Below are 15746 nucleotides of genomic sequence, written 5' to 3'. Positions count from 1 at the left end.
GATTCTGTACATATGGGAATTGGGTCCAAGAATGCATATTTTTAACAAGTAGCCTTCCTTGCCCCCAGTAAATTATTATGATCAGGCAGATGTGGGAAATAATGCTTTAAAACAACCAAAATAATTTTATTGTTCTTAATTATTATTTGATGAATTTCATATCTAAAGAAAATCAAATTTATTTAGCTTTTTAATAACCTGCATAATTTAGCACCATGGCTAAGTATCTCTTAACTGAATGCCACAAGGTTTTTTTCTACATCTCCTGACAGCCCACACGAGCTAACAGAACAGTTATCATCTTTTTTAAAAACTTCAGGTTATTGGGCTTCTATAGTTTTAGTTTTGCCTATATTCCTTTCTTAACAGGAAGCAGAAGAATCATCCAGCAGTTGTGTTCAAAAACTAAAAAACATGGAATTTATTCAAATAATGACACTACACACAAAGTAGTCTATAAACAGCTATACCAACATCAGTTGGTAGAGTTACTTGCAAAGCTGATTATCAAATGCTTCTCTCTTTAAAAAATTCAATTTACAAAGTATTATGCCAACTCCAGGTACAGAATCTCCTTTGCCATATCATGCAATCAGGAAGCAACTATTTAACTGGATATGTGTGTGTGTGTGTGTGTGTGTGTGTGTGTATTATGTATATATAAAAAGCATGTATATAGGTTCATTCTAATTGAGGAACTTGTAAAAAACCCCTCTAAGTTAAAAAAGATAAAATAAGTAATGGAATGTATTCTCAAATACTATAAAGCACTGATGAAAGTTTAAACTTTAGAGATTTGAAATAACACTTAATTAGGAATAGAATTATGAACCGTTAGCCACTTCTATTTCCTGATAAGAGTACCATCTGCAAAGAAACAAAACTGCAAGAAGTAGGTTAAATATTTTTAAGCTATTTAAAACTAATTTAAAATGTACTTTTGCATCTGAATTAAATGATGTAGTACTCAACAATTTATTAAAAAATAAACTTTAAAAATGTTAGCATTAGTGAAAGCCACTGCTATTTCACAGAAGTATATTATCAAACTTTATATACACAAGTTGAAAAGGGCTTAATACCAAGTTCTTGGTTCTGCATTACACTTCACACTCCCATCTGTATATCAGCAAAATTGCAGAAGCTGTCTACATCTCCAGATGCTGTGTCCTTGCTTTCTGATACAAACATCTAGTTAAAATATATTAAAAAAAAAAAAGTCCTAGTAATCTGAAAATGCCAAAGCCCATATTCTCCACAGAACAAAGTCACGTTTGCTACTTACAAGAAATTCAAGTACATGTTCACTTATAATATTTAATTTCTAAATTTTCTGTAGAATCCATGAAATATAGTTTCCATAGATACAATATAAATTAAGCTGTTTTAAAGGCACTTATGATATAATTAAGGTATTTGCTTTTTTTATCATACTCCAGTTGTATTTTATTACACTTGGAGTTTTACTGTATGTGTTTTTTAATGTACCATTCAGTCAAGAGTATAAAAGCTATTAAATAATAAGGTTTAAATAACTCTTAGTTTCCTCTATTTTCTAATAATAATCTCAATAGGCTTAGCAGCAAAACCTGAAGAGATCAACTTTTTGAAAGCTGAGAAAGATATATTACTAACTTTAAAAAAACTATTTTCTAAACATCAAATAAAGCAGTACTCAATAGAACCCTTCAAAAATAGCTTTTATAAATGTCAGCCAGGAATTAGAGGAGACCTAGGTTCTGTTCTAGCTTTATTACCAACTAATAAACCTCTCTGGGTTGTTTTCACATCTATAATGAGAAAGTTGGATGAGATAATCATTCACCTCTATAAACCCCAAATCTTACAACCATTTTATCTGTTTCCTCTTCTATTCAATCTAATTATATCTGCCCTCTCCCTCATTATTGTTCTAAGGATAATGTAAGACAGACGACAAAGTACTTTATATGCAAATTCAAGGAACCATAAGCCAAATCACAGGACAAAACCAAAAATTTCCCCTTAGACATTTATCAACAATATTAATGATATATTTACTCACTTAATCCTTTTTGATGTTTGATTTTTATGTTACAGTAAGTTATTTAAGTCTGAAATTCTCAGACACAGAAATTTCACAAACATACCTAGAAACTACCCAGAGGTAATAATGACTTCTATACATACCTCATGTTAAAGTTTTTGTGAAGCATTAAAAAAATGAACACTGGGAAACAGAATCATCTATCTAAAGCATATAATCTTAGAAATACATTATTTTCCACATATCACTATGCTATAAAATACAAGGGCTTGAAAAGACATTTGATCAGATTTATACTTTTTACTTTAAAAATATATGTACTATATGCACTATTGAATGTTCAAATAAGTCGATTCTTATTTTGTAATTATTTTAAACAATCAAAGTTTTAGTTTTGCAAGGATAAACAAATGCATCATTCCCAGTTATTTATTATTTTTCTAAAAATCATGATCTGCTGGGGTTTTTTTTTTAATTCCAAGTAATATCAGGGATAAAAGTACTATTTGATTGTGAGGAAAAGGAAACATAATGAAAAGGACTGATTGAAATATAAATATATAAATATAAATAGTCAATACAATTTTGTACCTTGGTTCCATTGAATATCTCATTTACAATGAGATGACATCCTTCTACAGCACAATCTCCATTAAACTCCAAGGCAATAACAGGACCTATAAGCAAACCCAGGAAGTATTTTTTTAACATTAACACAAATATATTCTAAAACTAATCTTTTTACTATTCCCTGAAGACTCTCCAGCATCTTCTTTGGGGATAAGAGAAAAGGAGGAGATGGGAAGTAGACAGATGGGACACATCACCTCAGCTGCTTCTTCCCACTCTAATTATAGAACAAATTAAAGCACCGTCCCATCACATGAAGAGTGACAGATAGTCTGATTTTCATTCTATAAAATTCTACCCACTTACAAGTAAAAAAAAAAAAAAGCTGATAAAATAGTAAACAAGAGCAACAGCAATTCAAGTCAACATTATTAGGTTTTGCAAGGCAGCCTTGCTTCCAATTCTCCCACTTACCAGCCAAGTTCTGGGCCATCTATAGTGGAGCCAACAAATAGGAACTAAGGCCAGGCATCTAAACTATTGACTATCTGAAAGCATTTTCTGGAGTGTGACTTCAAACTATATTCTAGAACCAAAGACCAAGTTTTTATTTTTTTAATCATCTGAATAGCAATATCTTTGCCTCCTTTCTCATACATTAATTTGAATACTTTCAATTCACCTGTACTTTAAATTCTGGGGCAAAGACTCATGATTTAGTTTAACTTGGATTAAATGTTGCATTGGCACTACTGGTGTCAAATTGTTGGCAAGAGTGGTCATAAAAGCCAAGCAAAATGCCATTCAACTCAGCTACCAATGTATTTCTTAGCAGATTTGCTTTTTATCTCTTACAGTAATGGAGGAGTTATAACCTCCAGGGAATTACAACTACCTTGAAATTTCTTGAAAAAGGCATAAACCCATTAAAGAAAGAGGGAACAATACAGACTAAAGAAGTACTAAGTAATGAAATACTAAGTTGAATGTAGTCAAGTGCCACAGGACAAGGTGTAAGAACAAGAGAAAAGATCACACTACACTGGGCACTGAAATAACTAAGGAAGAGCTTATGATTTATACTAACAACAAATACAGAAAAGGCAGACATATATAATAGTCAATTGTACAATCAGATACACAGAATGAATTAAAGTATGAGTTTTTCTGAATCACAATGTGTGCATCAAGACAGGTGCTCAGTCAAAGTGGGACATGAATCCTAGGGATGAGTCTGGCCCTGGCATCGTGGGATTGAGAAAGCCTTCTTGACAAAAAGGGGTAAAAGAAATGAAACAAAGTAAAGTTTCAGTGGCTAAGAGATTTCAAATAGAGTTGAAAGTCATTCTGGAGGTTATTCTTATATATTATATAAATATTTCTTTTTAGTTTCTAGTGTATTCGAATAGCTAGAAGGAAATACCTGAATCTGTCGAACTGTAATCCAGTAGACTTGATTCTTGATGATGATTGTATAACTACATAGCTTTTATCGTGTGATCGTGTGACTGTCAAAAACTCGTGACTACACTCCCTTTATCCAATGTATGGGCAGACGAGTAATGAAATAAAGACAAAAATATATAAATAATGGGGGAGGGATAAGGGGTATGGGATGTTTTGGGTGTTCTTTTTTATTTTTATTCTTTATTTTGGAGTAATGAAAATGTTCTGAAATTGATTGCGGTGATGAATGCACAACTATATGATGATACTGTGAGCCACTGATTGTATACTTTGGATAGATAATATGGTGTGTGACTATATCTCAATAAAATTGCATTTAAAACAAAACAAAACAACAAAACAAAGTCAGGTGCTCAGTACAGTAGGTAAATGGGGAATATTTTCTTGCTCCTAGCAAGGCTCTTTGGAGGACGTATCAAATAAGAGGGTATCAAATGAATGAAGAAATGTATGAGTTGCAAGAGGGATGAATTCTCAACAGAGGCTAACAAGAGAAGGTTCTTATATCAACGTGCCTATCCCAACACATGGACCTGTTTAGAAGGTTTGATTCATATAAAAAATAAATATCGAGCAAGAAAAATCTAAGAAAAACATTTACCTATAGGAGGAGGGTAGGAATAAGGTGGAAGGGTAAGGGATGGAAGTGAAACTTTTTTGTACCTTATTAAGTATAATTTTAATGTTGATATATGTAAATGTCTCAAAAAACAAAATATTAAAAAGAAAAGCAAAAGCAATCCCTAAAAATTAAAAACAAACCAAAAGAATTGAATCTAACTGTATATCAAGTTAGTGACATGACTACAAAGAAAAAAGACTCCAATCTCACTAGGCAATATTTTGACTGCATATACCCTCAACGGGATATACTCTAAGGACAAACAGATACAAGGAAATATTAAACTTCATTCAGTACACTCATCATTAACAGTAAAGTTTACTGTTATTTTGAAATTATTAAATGCACATTATAGGATAAGTTAAAGCAAATAAATTGGTAATATTATAAGGAACCAAGATTTCCAGAATAAGAGAAAAGTGTTATAAGTACAAAATGGAAAAATTAAATAAAAAGCCTTATCTTGGCTAACAGTTGATAATTGTTAAAACTGGATGATTGGTATATGGGGATCCATTATATAGTTCTGACAATGTTGGTATATATTTAAAATTTTCAATTAAAAATAAAAGATCTGTGTACGTTTTGTAATAAAACATAGCCAATCTTACAAAAGAAAAGTCTATAATCTTAAAAGTTTCATCTAGAAATATCGATGTGAACTCATGATCTCCTTTCCTTCTTTTTAAAAATACCCATTTTCTAGCTATATGCACTGAAAACACCTTAAAAAAAATAACAACCCAATAATTCACTGCACCTAACTTGTGTTTCTAAATATCTTTCTCCAATAAAAAGTCTCCTTAGAAAAATGGATGATTCTAGGTCTGGAGTAAGAAATATATCAGATCAACCTAGAACATCTTGTTGAGCGTAAAACAAGCAAAGAAGCTATCAAAGGAGAATGTGGTTATACCAAAGGGACACAGGACCCAGCCTATAGTAAATCCCAAAGGTTAAAGATGGTTCCTGGTGAAATAAGGCTAAGACTGCAATTTATTAAAACATATTGAATATGTAAACATGTCATGAGTTCATAATGATACTTTGAAAAGAGAGAAACAAAACTCATTGAACACCACTGGAGGTTCCTAGGGCACCAATTCACTGCTCTGAAAATTGATATTTATTTTCCCTTTATTTATTCTGCTTTTCTGATTTGAAACATATTTCAAGTTAACCAAACAGCTTTGGTATAGGGTGTATGAGGAAAAGTTCTGTTAACTTTTGTTAATAAAGTTCAGAGTTAGAAAATGATCATGTTGCAACTTCTAATAAAATAACTGATTCAGGCAACAATTGTTAATGGTTTTAGCATCCCACTGGGAAGACTGACAGGAAACTCTACAATGAAAGATAAGTGTGTCATTAAACGTGGAACAATCAAATATTATGTGCCTTCTCATTTAACACAGTAGGAAATACACAGCACCACCTATGATGTATTCTTACCAAAAAAATAACTAAACCTGAGTATAAACAGACCTATTTTAGATCTGGATCAAATTAACTGTAAAAATACGAAAAAATGTTTTTAGACAATTAGGGAAATCTAAATATGGACTGGGTAGTAGATGATATTAAGGAATTACTATTAATCCTGTTAGATGTGATAATGCATTTGATAATGCATAAATAAAAACTTTCATTTTTTTTTGTTTGTTTAAGACATACTGAAATATTTAGGAATGAAATGACAGGACTTAAATTTGATTAAAACATTTCAGCAAATAAAAGGGGATTATTTGTAAATGATGGCAAAAAGTCGATGAGGGTTGCTAATGTATTCTAATGGGTAGAGGCCAGGAATTCTGCTAAACATCCTATATAACACATACGACAGCTCCCATAACAAAGAATTACCCAGCCCAAAATGTCAACAGCGCTAAGGGTGAGAAACCCTGCTCTGTGCATCCTAGACAGCCCTTCAAAAAATGCATTTAGGGGTTTTGTGTTGGGCCCAGAGAACTCAGCAAAAAGGGTAGGCTTTTTGTGAATAATCATTATTTTCCTCCAAATTTTAAAATGACAACCAAAAGAGTAAGAGTCAGAAAGATGAGGAGAGTGATCATTCAAACCCATGAAGAAATTGTTCAAACCCCCTTCAAACAACTCTCACATATCAACCTGTTTTTCCCCCAAAGAGCTGTGGTTGCCCACTTCTGGACCAATGTAGGTTCCTCTCTCTCTGTTGGCAGTGTCTTGCCCACTGCCCTTTACTTGCAGTGAAGTAAGAACTTCTCATCCTTAGAAGTACCATCTTTATACTTATGGACAGGTGTCTTTTCGTTTTGATTCTCATAGCAGGTGGGACTTAACTGTAACACAGCATTCTTCACAGTACCTTTGAATTTTTTGGTCTCTTATCATTATAATGTCTCCAGCACACAGTCCAATGCCTGACACAAGGTGGTGCTCAGTAAATATTTGCTGAATTAATAAAAACATTTTCCAGATACATTTGGATAGACATTCATTTATCTGTATGTTCAATCATTTAATAAATATTTATTGAGTATCTACTATGTGCCAGGCAATATTTTGAGTACTGGAAATACAGGCATGAACAAAAGAGACAAAATCCCTGCCTTCACAGGGCTTACATTCTAGAGCAGGGCTTGGCAAAGGTTTTCTGTAAAGGGCCAGACAATAAATATTTTTTGGCTTTGCAGACCATACGGTTTCTGTTGCAACTACTTAATTACACAGTTGTAGCATGAAAGCAGCAAAAACAATACATAAACAAATGAGCATAGCTGTGTTCCGATAAAACTTCATATATAAAATCATGCAGCAAGTATGATTTGGCCCTTAGGGTGTAGTTTACCAACCCTTGTTCTAGAGAGAAAACAAACAATAAACAAATATAAAATTCAAGTGGTAAGACGTGCTATGTTTTTTTAAGGCAGGATAATGGATATAGATGAGGGGAGAAGGTGAGATGTGCTGGTCAGGGAAGGCCTGTCTGAAATGACATTTGACTGGTTACCTGAGTGAAGTGAGGAAGCAAGCTAGAGGAAACAGCAAGTGCAAGGCCTGAAGAAGGAATGTGCTGGTGTCTTCAAGGAACAGAAAGAAGACCTGAATGGCTGGAATAATGCAACTAAGGGAAGAGTGGTGAAAAATGGGGATGGAGAGGTCAATGGGGCCAGATCACATTACCATAGGGACTCTGGAGTTGATACTCAGTGTAATGGGAAGCCATTGGAGGGTTTTTAGTGAGAGAAAGATGACATGTTGTGAGTTGTTATCATCAAGAAGAAGGGCTCAGGGCCACTCATTTGGGTGACTTAGTAAGAGGCGCCCAGTACTCTAGGAAGAAGCAGTCTTGGATTTTAGCCTCCACTCATCCCCTCAGCCAAATGCCCTTATTTGGGGTATAACTTGCCTAAAATCAAGGTCCTTGGTCTTACATGCTACTGAGATTGTATAAGAAACCCTAAAAGAAATGGTACTCTTGAGACTTTCTAGGACTTTGATAAATTTGGTATGCAAATAACTGTCATTAAGGCAGTGGTTTCTGTGGCCCCAGCTCAGAGATTCAGGACAAATGGGAGGGTGCCTAGTCTTATGGGTGCTCCTCCCCTTTCCCCTAGTAGGAGCTTCAGTCAATTTCTGAGACCTTTCACCATGAGGATAAGCACTTCCTCTTTTTCTTTTTGATGTAATGCAATGCAGTATAGATAAGGGAAACAGGGCAGAAAGTAAGTGACATATGTATTTCTTTAAGTTAAATAAACTGTATAAAAGGAACCTGTGGAATGAGCCTGGCCCTGGCCACGAGGGATTGACAATGCCTACTTGACCAAAAGCAGGGAAAAGAAAGCTGAGGTTACAGTGGCTGAGAGATCCCAAATAGAGTCGAGAGGCTCTCCTGGAGGTTTCTCTTATGCAAGCTCCAGCAACACATCCCAAATGGCCACAGTATGCCATGCCCTTACCAAAAGTAGTCTCCAAAACCCTAGGTCCCTATCTGAGATTCAATAAAAAGATTCACTCATTAAGTTTTATCTCTCAGAAACTTAAATCCAACAGGGTATTCCTAAGCCAGACAAGTCCTAAAACCCAGAGGCAATAGCCTCTTTAAGAACAACAATCAGATGCAGCCCCCTTCCCCATACTGTCGACACCCCCTTTTAATGTGAACAAGTTAGGGTGCTCACTGCCTAAGACACTCCTGAAGATGGAGAAAGAGATTAAGTGACAGGAAGGGGTAGCAATAAACAAGGTAAGATTTAACAAAGGTCTATGAATACTGAAACTTTATATAAATACAAATATATTTAGAGGCTGGGGTGTTGGAATAGATGGAAGAAGGTAAATGACAAGGTGGAACTGTACACTATAAGGAAAGAACTGAAACTGTGGAACTGTAACCCATAACAATTTTTGAAACTACCTATGTAACTGCTTGTTGAGCTGTACATAGAAAGTTAACATCTTTCTGTATGTATGTTACATTTTACAAAAATGGAAATAGCTGAAGTTGTGCAACTGTGACCCACGACATTCTTTGAAATTTGCTAACTACTTGTTAGATCGTACTTTGAAAGTTACTATTGTTATGTATATATGTTAAAGTTCACAATAAAATGCATTTTAAAAAAAAGGAACCTGTGACAAAAATGCTTTTCATTTCCCAAATCTTTGTTAAACCATAGGTTGCCAGGAAAGCACTGTCATACATTTGCATAGAGGTTAGATTTCTCAAAATCTGAGCCTCCACTGCCTAGTAACAATGAAGAATGTGAAACAAAGGCTTGAGCTCCGCTGCTATACTGTTGTTATTAGTGGGTAAATATCTTTAGCAACTTGATGTCTTATTGGATCTAACTGGCACAAATCCAGTCAAGGGCTCACCATTTGTTAGCTGGTCTTCCTTCTGTTTTACTTACTATTTTGGATTAGGAGTATGATAAACAAGGGGAAGAAATGAAAGGCATTTTCCTCATCATTGAACATCAATGATAACAGGTGGCTATAGGGGCTTCCACAGTAACTCTAGACACACTCATATGGTCCAACATCTTTTTCATTTCTATGGTACTTTGAAGGTCTTGACACCAGGGATGAAGCAGTGGTTTCCAAACAGTGTAGACTTTGCCTAAAAGTGTTATCAATTGAGAAACAATGAGCATTGTGGTTAATTCCTTTCCCACTGTTGTCTTAATTAGTTGGACAACTTTCCCTAATTTCATATGCACATGATCTTTTACTTCTCTCCCAACAGTTTGATTAAACACCTTCTACTCATTAATTAATTCTAAGAATGAGAGAACGGGCTCAACTTAAAACTGAAAATTCCTCTGCTATTCCTACAGAAAAATGCAATTCGGTTGCCTCAACTGAAAACAATAAAGATGAAAGTGATGGGATCTTGTTCTTTTTCATTCCTTAATTCTGTGCTTTAGGAATTAGATAGGATAACTCTAGCCAAAGGGTCCCAGGGTTTCCTTCTAGGCTGGAGGGCAGTATTTCTTTTAAGTCCTCTTTCAGTCACAATTCTATTCTTCTAGGCATTCATCAACTTTCCTTCACCACTGAGGCAGCATAGCAACAGTAATGGTTAAGGCTGTGGCCTACAGAATCAGCCTGCGTGGATTCGAATCATGGCTCTGCTCTTTACTAGCTGAGTGACTGCAAGTTACTTACCTGTCTGTAGCTCTTTTCCTCACCTGTAAAAAGGGGAATAATGGTTCCAATTTCATAAGGTTATTTTCAGTATTAAATGAGTTAATTCATTTAAATCGCTAATAACAGTGCCTGGCATACAGTAAGAACTATGTAAGTGTCAGCTGTTATTATTATTATGATTGAGGGGTTTTTGTTTGTTTTAACTTATTTTGCGTTCCAGAAGGACAACTAAAAGAACATTACTCTTCCAGCTTATATTCCTTTCAAGGGCACAACACCACTGCCATTTCACACATCAGGTACAAAGGTTAAAAGGTTAAGAGCATTTGGTGACTCGTGAAGAAAGACAGTGTTTGTTTTGATGACTTGTTTCTTTAAATGCTAAATATTCTTTAGGTTTACTTCTCATTATCCACCAAAATGGAATTTAACCTGAATAATCACATCTTTTGGAAACTGTATGTAGGTTTTTCCCATTCATTTCTCCATTTATGGAGGTTTGATTTTTAAAATCAAACAGATATCTACCAAAGAACACCTGATTAATTAATAATCAATACATCCTACTGCTGCCTCCCTAATGCAGCACCTACCAATACAGAAACTGCTGCTTCTACAGACCCTAACCTCTAGGCCCCCAATTATTTTTCAAGTGGAAGCTGCTACCCAAGGAATTCTCCTCTACTCAAGAGCTCACCAAGAACACCTGCTCATGAGCCTATAACCTTTGCTATCCCAGCTCCAATCTCACGCTTCCTCACCAACTTCCTGTCATGGCAATAGAGCAAAGGAAAATATGGAGAGTAACATGGATGGAGGCTGCTCTCATAGTCATAATAGAACCCAAAAGTTGTATTCCTAAATGTCTTTCTCACCCCCTAACCACTACAACGCCAAAGAATTCCCCACTAATTAATTACAAAAGGCCATGTTTAACTAGGCAGCATTACTTTTGTAAGCTTCCCTGGAAATCATTTATTATAAAGAATTTAAGTTCTTTAATGGCAGAGAATTTTGTCTATGTATCTCCATCCCCAGCAAATGCTGTATTTCATGAAATCTTCCATCAATTGTAAGATGCATTTCACATAAGCTAAAATGTGGAAAACAAATGTGCATTCTATAATCAATGAAATATGGTAAAAGAGCAACATGCACATAATAGATGCTTAATAAAGGCTTACTGAATTGAATTATATTTTCAGAAACATTTCTTTGGGAAAGTGTATTTTGAGGCCCATGCAAACGGCTTAAGACAAATTTGGGGTGGATGAACCAAACCTTGAGGATTGCCTACATTTTCCACAACCAATCTGAAAAGAATAGAAGCTCCCCAGAAAGGGACGTGTGTATATCTAGGTGTATGTCTGTTTCTCATCTTTCTATCCTTACCTCATCAATCAGTTTCCTAGCATTCGCGATAGTATAATCACCAGCAAATAATACCACTAAGCATGATTCATCACTGCTTTTCTGCCTCTGACCCCGAGATATTGGAATGATACTTCTGCTGGCTTCTGTGGAAACCCGGACAGCTTTGAGCTCTTCAGTAGTAGGTAGAGGAACACAGTCCTGAACCACAGCATCTTCTGGAAGAAGGCTCCAGTTGAGTTCTCCTGACACAGGTATAAAGTCATGAATGTTACTCCATGTATTATTGAAGATACTTAGCCCTGCATCTTTGAACTGGAAAGCTAACTCAGGGTAGTACCACTGGAAGCAGCCAAACTTGATATCTGTGGAAGACTCAATAATGGGTTGGGTGGCACAGTACAAAAAGACTTCCAGCTTTCTACAATCCCGCACACGAAACTGCTGGCAAGCTAATGTGCCCTTGCAATCTCTGCAATTTCGGAAAAACACACTGCCTTTCACCGGTCCCAGAAAAATTATGCAGTTAGTACAGTCATCAATAGTAACTGTAGCAGAATGATCAAAAATGTAGATGTTACAGTTCTCACAGTCTTGAATGACAAACTGTTGTCCTGCTACATTCCCCGGTAAGCGACCCACTGTTTCATCCTTCAGTCCACTGAACATGTAGTCTTTTGGATCAACCTGCAGGGCAAAACATAGCTCTTGAATATCATTGACATTATTCAATAAATATTAAGTAAGTGTTTATTAGGGGCCTGGCACAATTCTAAAAGATAAGCTCCTATTTTCACTGACTTTGGAATGTTGTAAGAAAATGAACAAGTCAACAAAACTGCATATAGTAAGAGCTATGAAGAGAATAAAATGGGGTTAACAGTATGAATAAACTATGATACATCCACACAATCAAATACTATGCAGCTATAAAAAGCAAAAGGAAGATTTCTATATACTGGAATGAGTGATCTCTAGGATAAATTTACAGGAAAAAGAACAAGGTATAAAACAATTTATAGAATGCTATTTTATGGATGAGAAGGGGAAAAGAGGAAACATGTGTGTATGGGTTTGCTAATATTTTAAAAAAGAAATAAAGGAAAGATAAAGCAAAACAAAATGGTTATTTATGAGGTAGTGAAGGGATGAGGTACAGGAGACAAAAAAGGGCCAGAACTTTTTGAATGTACTTTGTTGTAAAGAGGTAATTTAGAATCATGTAAATATTTTACATAATTAAACATTCAAATTCAACCTGTCTTCCTCATCACATACTGCTCTAATTCCACTGTCCCTTTCTGGATGACTGCAACAGCCCCTCAAATCCATGTCCCATGTTTACTTATTCTTGTCAGAGTAATCTTCCTGAAATATAAATGTGACTTATCTTAAACTCCTTCCTGTGGCTCTGTATTGCTCGTGGATAACTTCCAAGCTTTATAATATGGCACCTGCCTACCTCGCTAGCTTCATATGCTTCCATTCTAGTATCATCAAACCACTTTCAGTTATCCTTACCCTCTGAAGAGTTTAACTTTGTTCATTCTGTCACTTTTGCCTGAAGTGGGAGGGGGGTCTTGTACTCTCATCCATTTTACCTGGTGAACTCCAGTGTATTCATTTTCAATTTGTGCAGGAAGTTTTACTTCCCCCACCCTCAGACCGTGAGAATTCTAATTTTCATAGTTCCTTTAATTAAAAATATATTCTTGTGGGCAGAGAAGCACGGTGTGTCAATCATCTAATACACACCATCAGGGAACCAGATACTCAATATTTCCTCCTTCTGGGACCTGAGCCTGTCCTCATCTGGGAAAACCTGATTGGGGTGGCCTAGGAGGTCAGATGCCTAGACAACAGAAAACTACAACCTACACTAAAAAAAACGAAGCTATGACCCAGTCAAAGAAACAAACTTCACTTCAACTGAGATACAGGAATTGAAACAACTAATGCTAAGTCAATTCAAAAAGTTCAGAGAAGATATGGCAAAAGAGATAAAGGCTATGAAGAAAACACTGGGCGTATATAAGGCAGAAATCGTAAGTTCGAAAAACCTGGCAGAATCTTTGGAAATGCAAGGCAAAACACAAGAGATGAAAGACATGATGGAAACATACAACAGCAGATCTCAAGAGGCAGAAGAAAACACCCAGGGAGCTGGAGAACAAGGCACCTGAAAGCCTAAACACAAAAGAACAGATAGAGAAGAGAATGAAAGAATATGAGCAACATCTCCGAGAACTTAAGGACAAAATGAAATACAACAATGTACATATCATTGGTGTCTCAGAAGGAGAAGAGAAGGGAAAAGGGGCAGAAGCAATAATAGAGGAAATAATTAATGAAAATTTCTCATCTCCTATGAAAGACATAAAATTACAGATCCAAGAAGCACAGAATACTCCAAACAGAATAGATCTGAATAGGCCTACGCCAAGACACTTAATAATCAGATTATCAAACTTCAAAGACAAAGAGAGAATCCTGAAAGCAGCAAAAGTGATCCATCACATACAAAGGAAGCTTAATAAGACTATGTGTGGATCTCTCAGCAGAAACCATGGAGGCAAGAAGGAAGTGGTGTGATACATTTAAGATACTGAAGGAAAAAAACCACCAACCAAGAATCCTATATCCTGCAAAACTGTCCTTCAAATATGAGGGAGAGTTCAAAATGTTCTCTGACAAACAGACAATGAGAGAGTTTGTGAACAAGATACCTGCCCTACAGGAAATACTAAAGGGAGCACTATAGACTGATAGGAAAAGACAAGAGTGAGAGGTTTGGAACACAATTTTGGGTGATGGTAGCACAGCAATGTAAGTACACTGAACAAAGATAACTATGAATATGGTTTAAAGAGGAAGGTTAGGAACATGTGGGACACCAGAAGAAAAGAGGAAAGACAAACACTGGAACTGTGTAACTCAGTGAAACCTAGAGTGTTCAACAATTGTGATAAAATGTAAAAGTATGTTTTTTTACGAGGGAGAACAAATTAATGTCAGCCCTGCATGGTGTTAAAAATAGGAAGGTACTGGGGGAAAAATACAATCAATGTAAACTAGAGACTATACTTAACAGAATCATTGTATTATGCTTCCTTTAATGTAACAAAGGTGATATACCAAGGTAAATGCATATAGGAGGGGGGCACAGGGGAGGAGTGTGAGACTCTTGGTATTGGTGGTATTGTCTGACTCTTTATTCCACTTTGATCTAAGGTTATCTTTCCTTTTGCTGCTTCCTAGCTGTCGTGTTTTTTTTCTCTGTCTTTTTTCTTTTTCTTTTGCCTGCTCTGTGGAAGAAATGTAGATGTCCTTATATAGACAGTGGTGAGGGGGGTGAACAACATAAATATGTGACTATACAGGGACCCACTGATTGTTTACTTAGAATGGAATGTATGGTGGGTGAACAAAACCATCTTAAAAAATGGGTTGATGACAAAACCTTGAGGGCAATATACTGAGTGAAATAAACCAGACACATAAGGACAAATATTGCAGGGTCTCACTGAAATGAACTAATTATAATATGTAAACTCACAGACATGAAATGTAAGTTACTGAGATATAAAACGAGGCTAAAGAATGGGGAGCGACTGCTTAGTATGAGCAGAATGTTCAATTAGGATGAACTTAAATGTTTGGAAATGAACAGAGGTGATGGCAGCACGTTGTAAGAATAACAAACAGTGCTGAATGGTGCGTGAATGTGGTGGAAAGGGGAAGCTCAGAGCCATGTCTGTCACCAGAAGATAAGCTGGAAGTTAAAAGATGGGAATGTTTAAAACAGTAAACCTTGTGGTGGGCAATGTCCAAGATTAACTGTACAAATATTAGAAATCTCTTTCACGAATCAGAACAAATGTATGACGCTACAACTAGAAGTTAATAATAGAGGGTGTGCCAGTTTTAATGTATTATGTCCCCCAAAACGCCATTATCTTTGATGTAATCTTGTGTGGGCAGACATATCAGTGTTGATTAGATGAGTGTTTCCATGGAGATGTGCCCCACCCAACTGTGGGTGAGACTGGAACTGGA

The 15746-nt window shown here is 35.8% G+C and overlaps 1 protein-coding gene across 1 annotated transcript in view; it reads right to left on the bottom strand.

Annotated features, from left to right (window-relative positions):
* Window positions 1-670: 670 nt before the first annotated feature.
* Window positions 671-15746, bottom strand: part of RP2 (RP2 activator of ARL3 GTPase) — a 66192-nt gene continuing 51116 nt past the window's right edge. The window contains exons 2-5 of the mRNA XM_037820791.1: window positions 11708-12377; window positions 10338-10360; window positions 2618-2752; window positions 671-1191 (exon numbers count right to left, since the gene is read on the bottom strand). Of these exons, the coding sequence (XP_037676719.1) occupies window positions 1108-1191; window positions 2618-2752; window positions 10338-10360; window positions 11708-12377 (912 nt within the window). The 3' untranslated portion in view covers window positions 671-1107. The remainder of the gene's footprint in view (window positions 1192-2617; window positions 2753-10337; window positions 10361-11707; window positions 12378-15746) is intronic.

This window comes from Choloepus didactylus, chromosome X (genome assembly GCF_015220235.1).
Source record: "Choloepus didactylus isolate mChoDid1 chromosome X, mChoDid1.pri, whole genome shotgun sequence".
In the NCBI taxonomy this organism is placed as follows: domain Eukaryota; kingdom Metazoa; phylum Chordata; class Mammalia; order Pilosa; family Megalonychidae; genus Choloepus; species Choloepus didactylus.
This window is presented reverse-complemented; position numbering and strand designations above follow the sequence as displayed.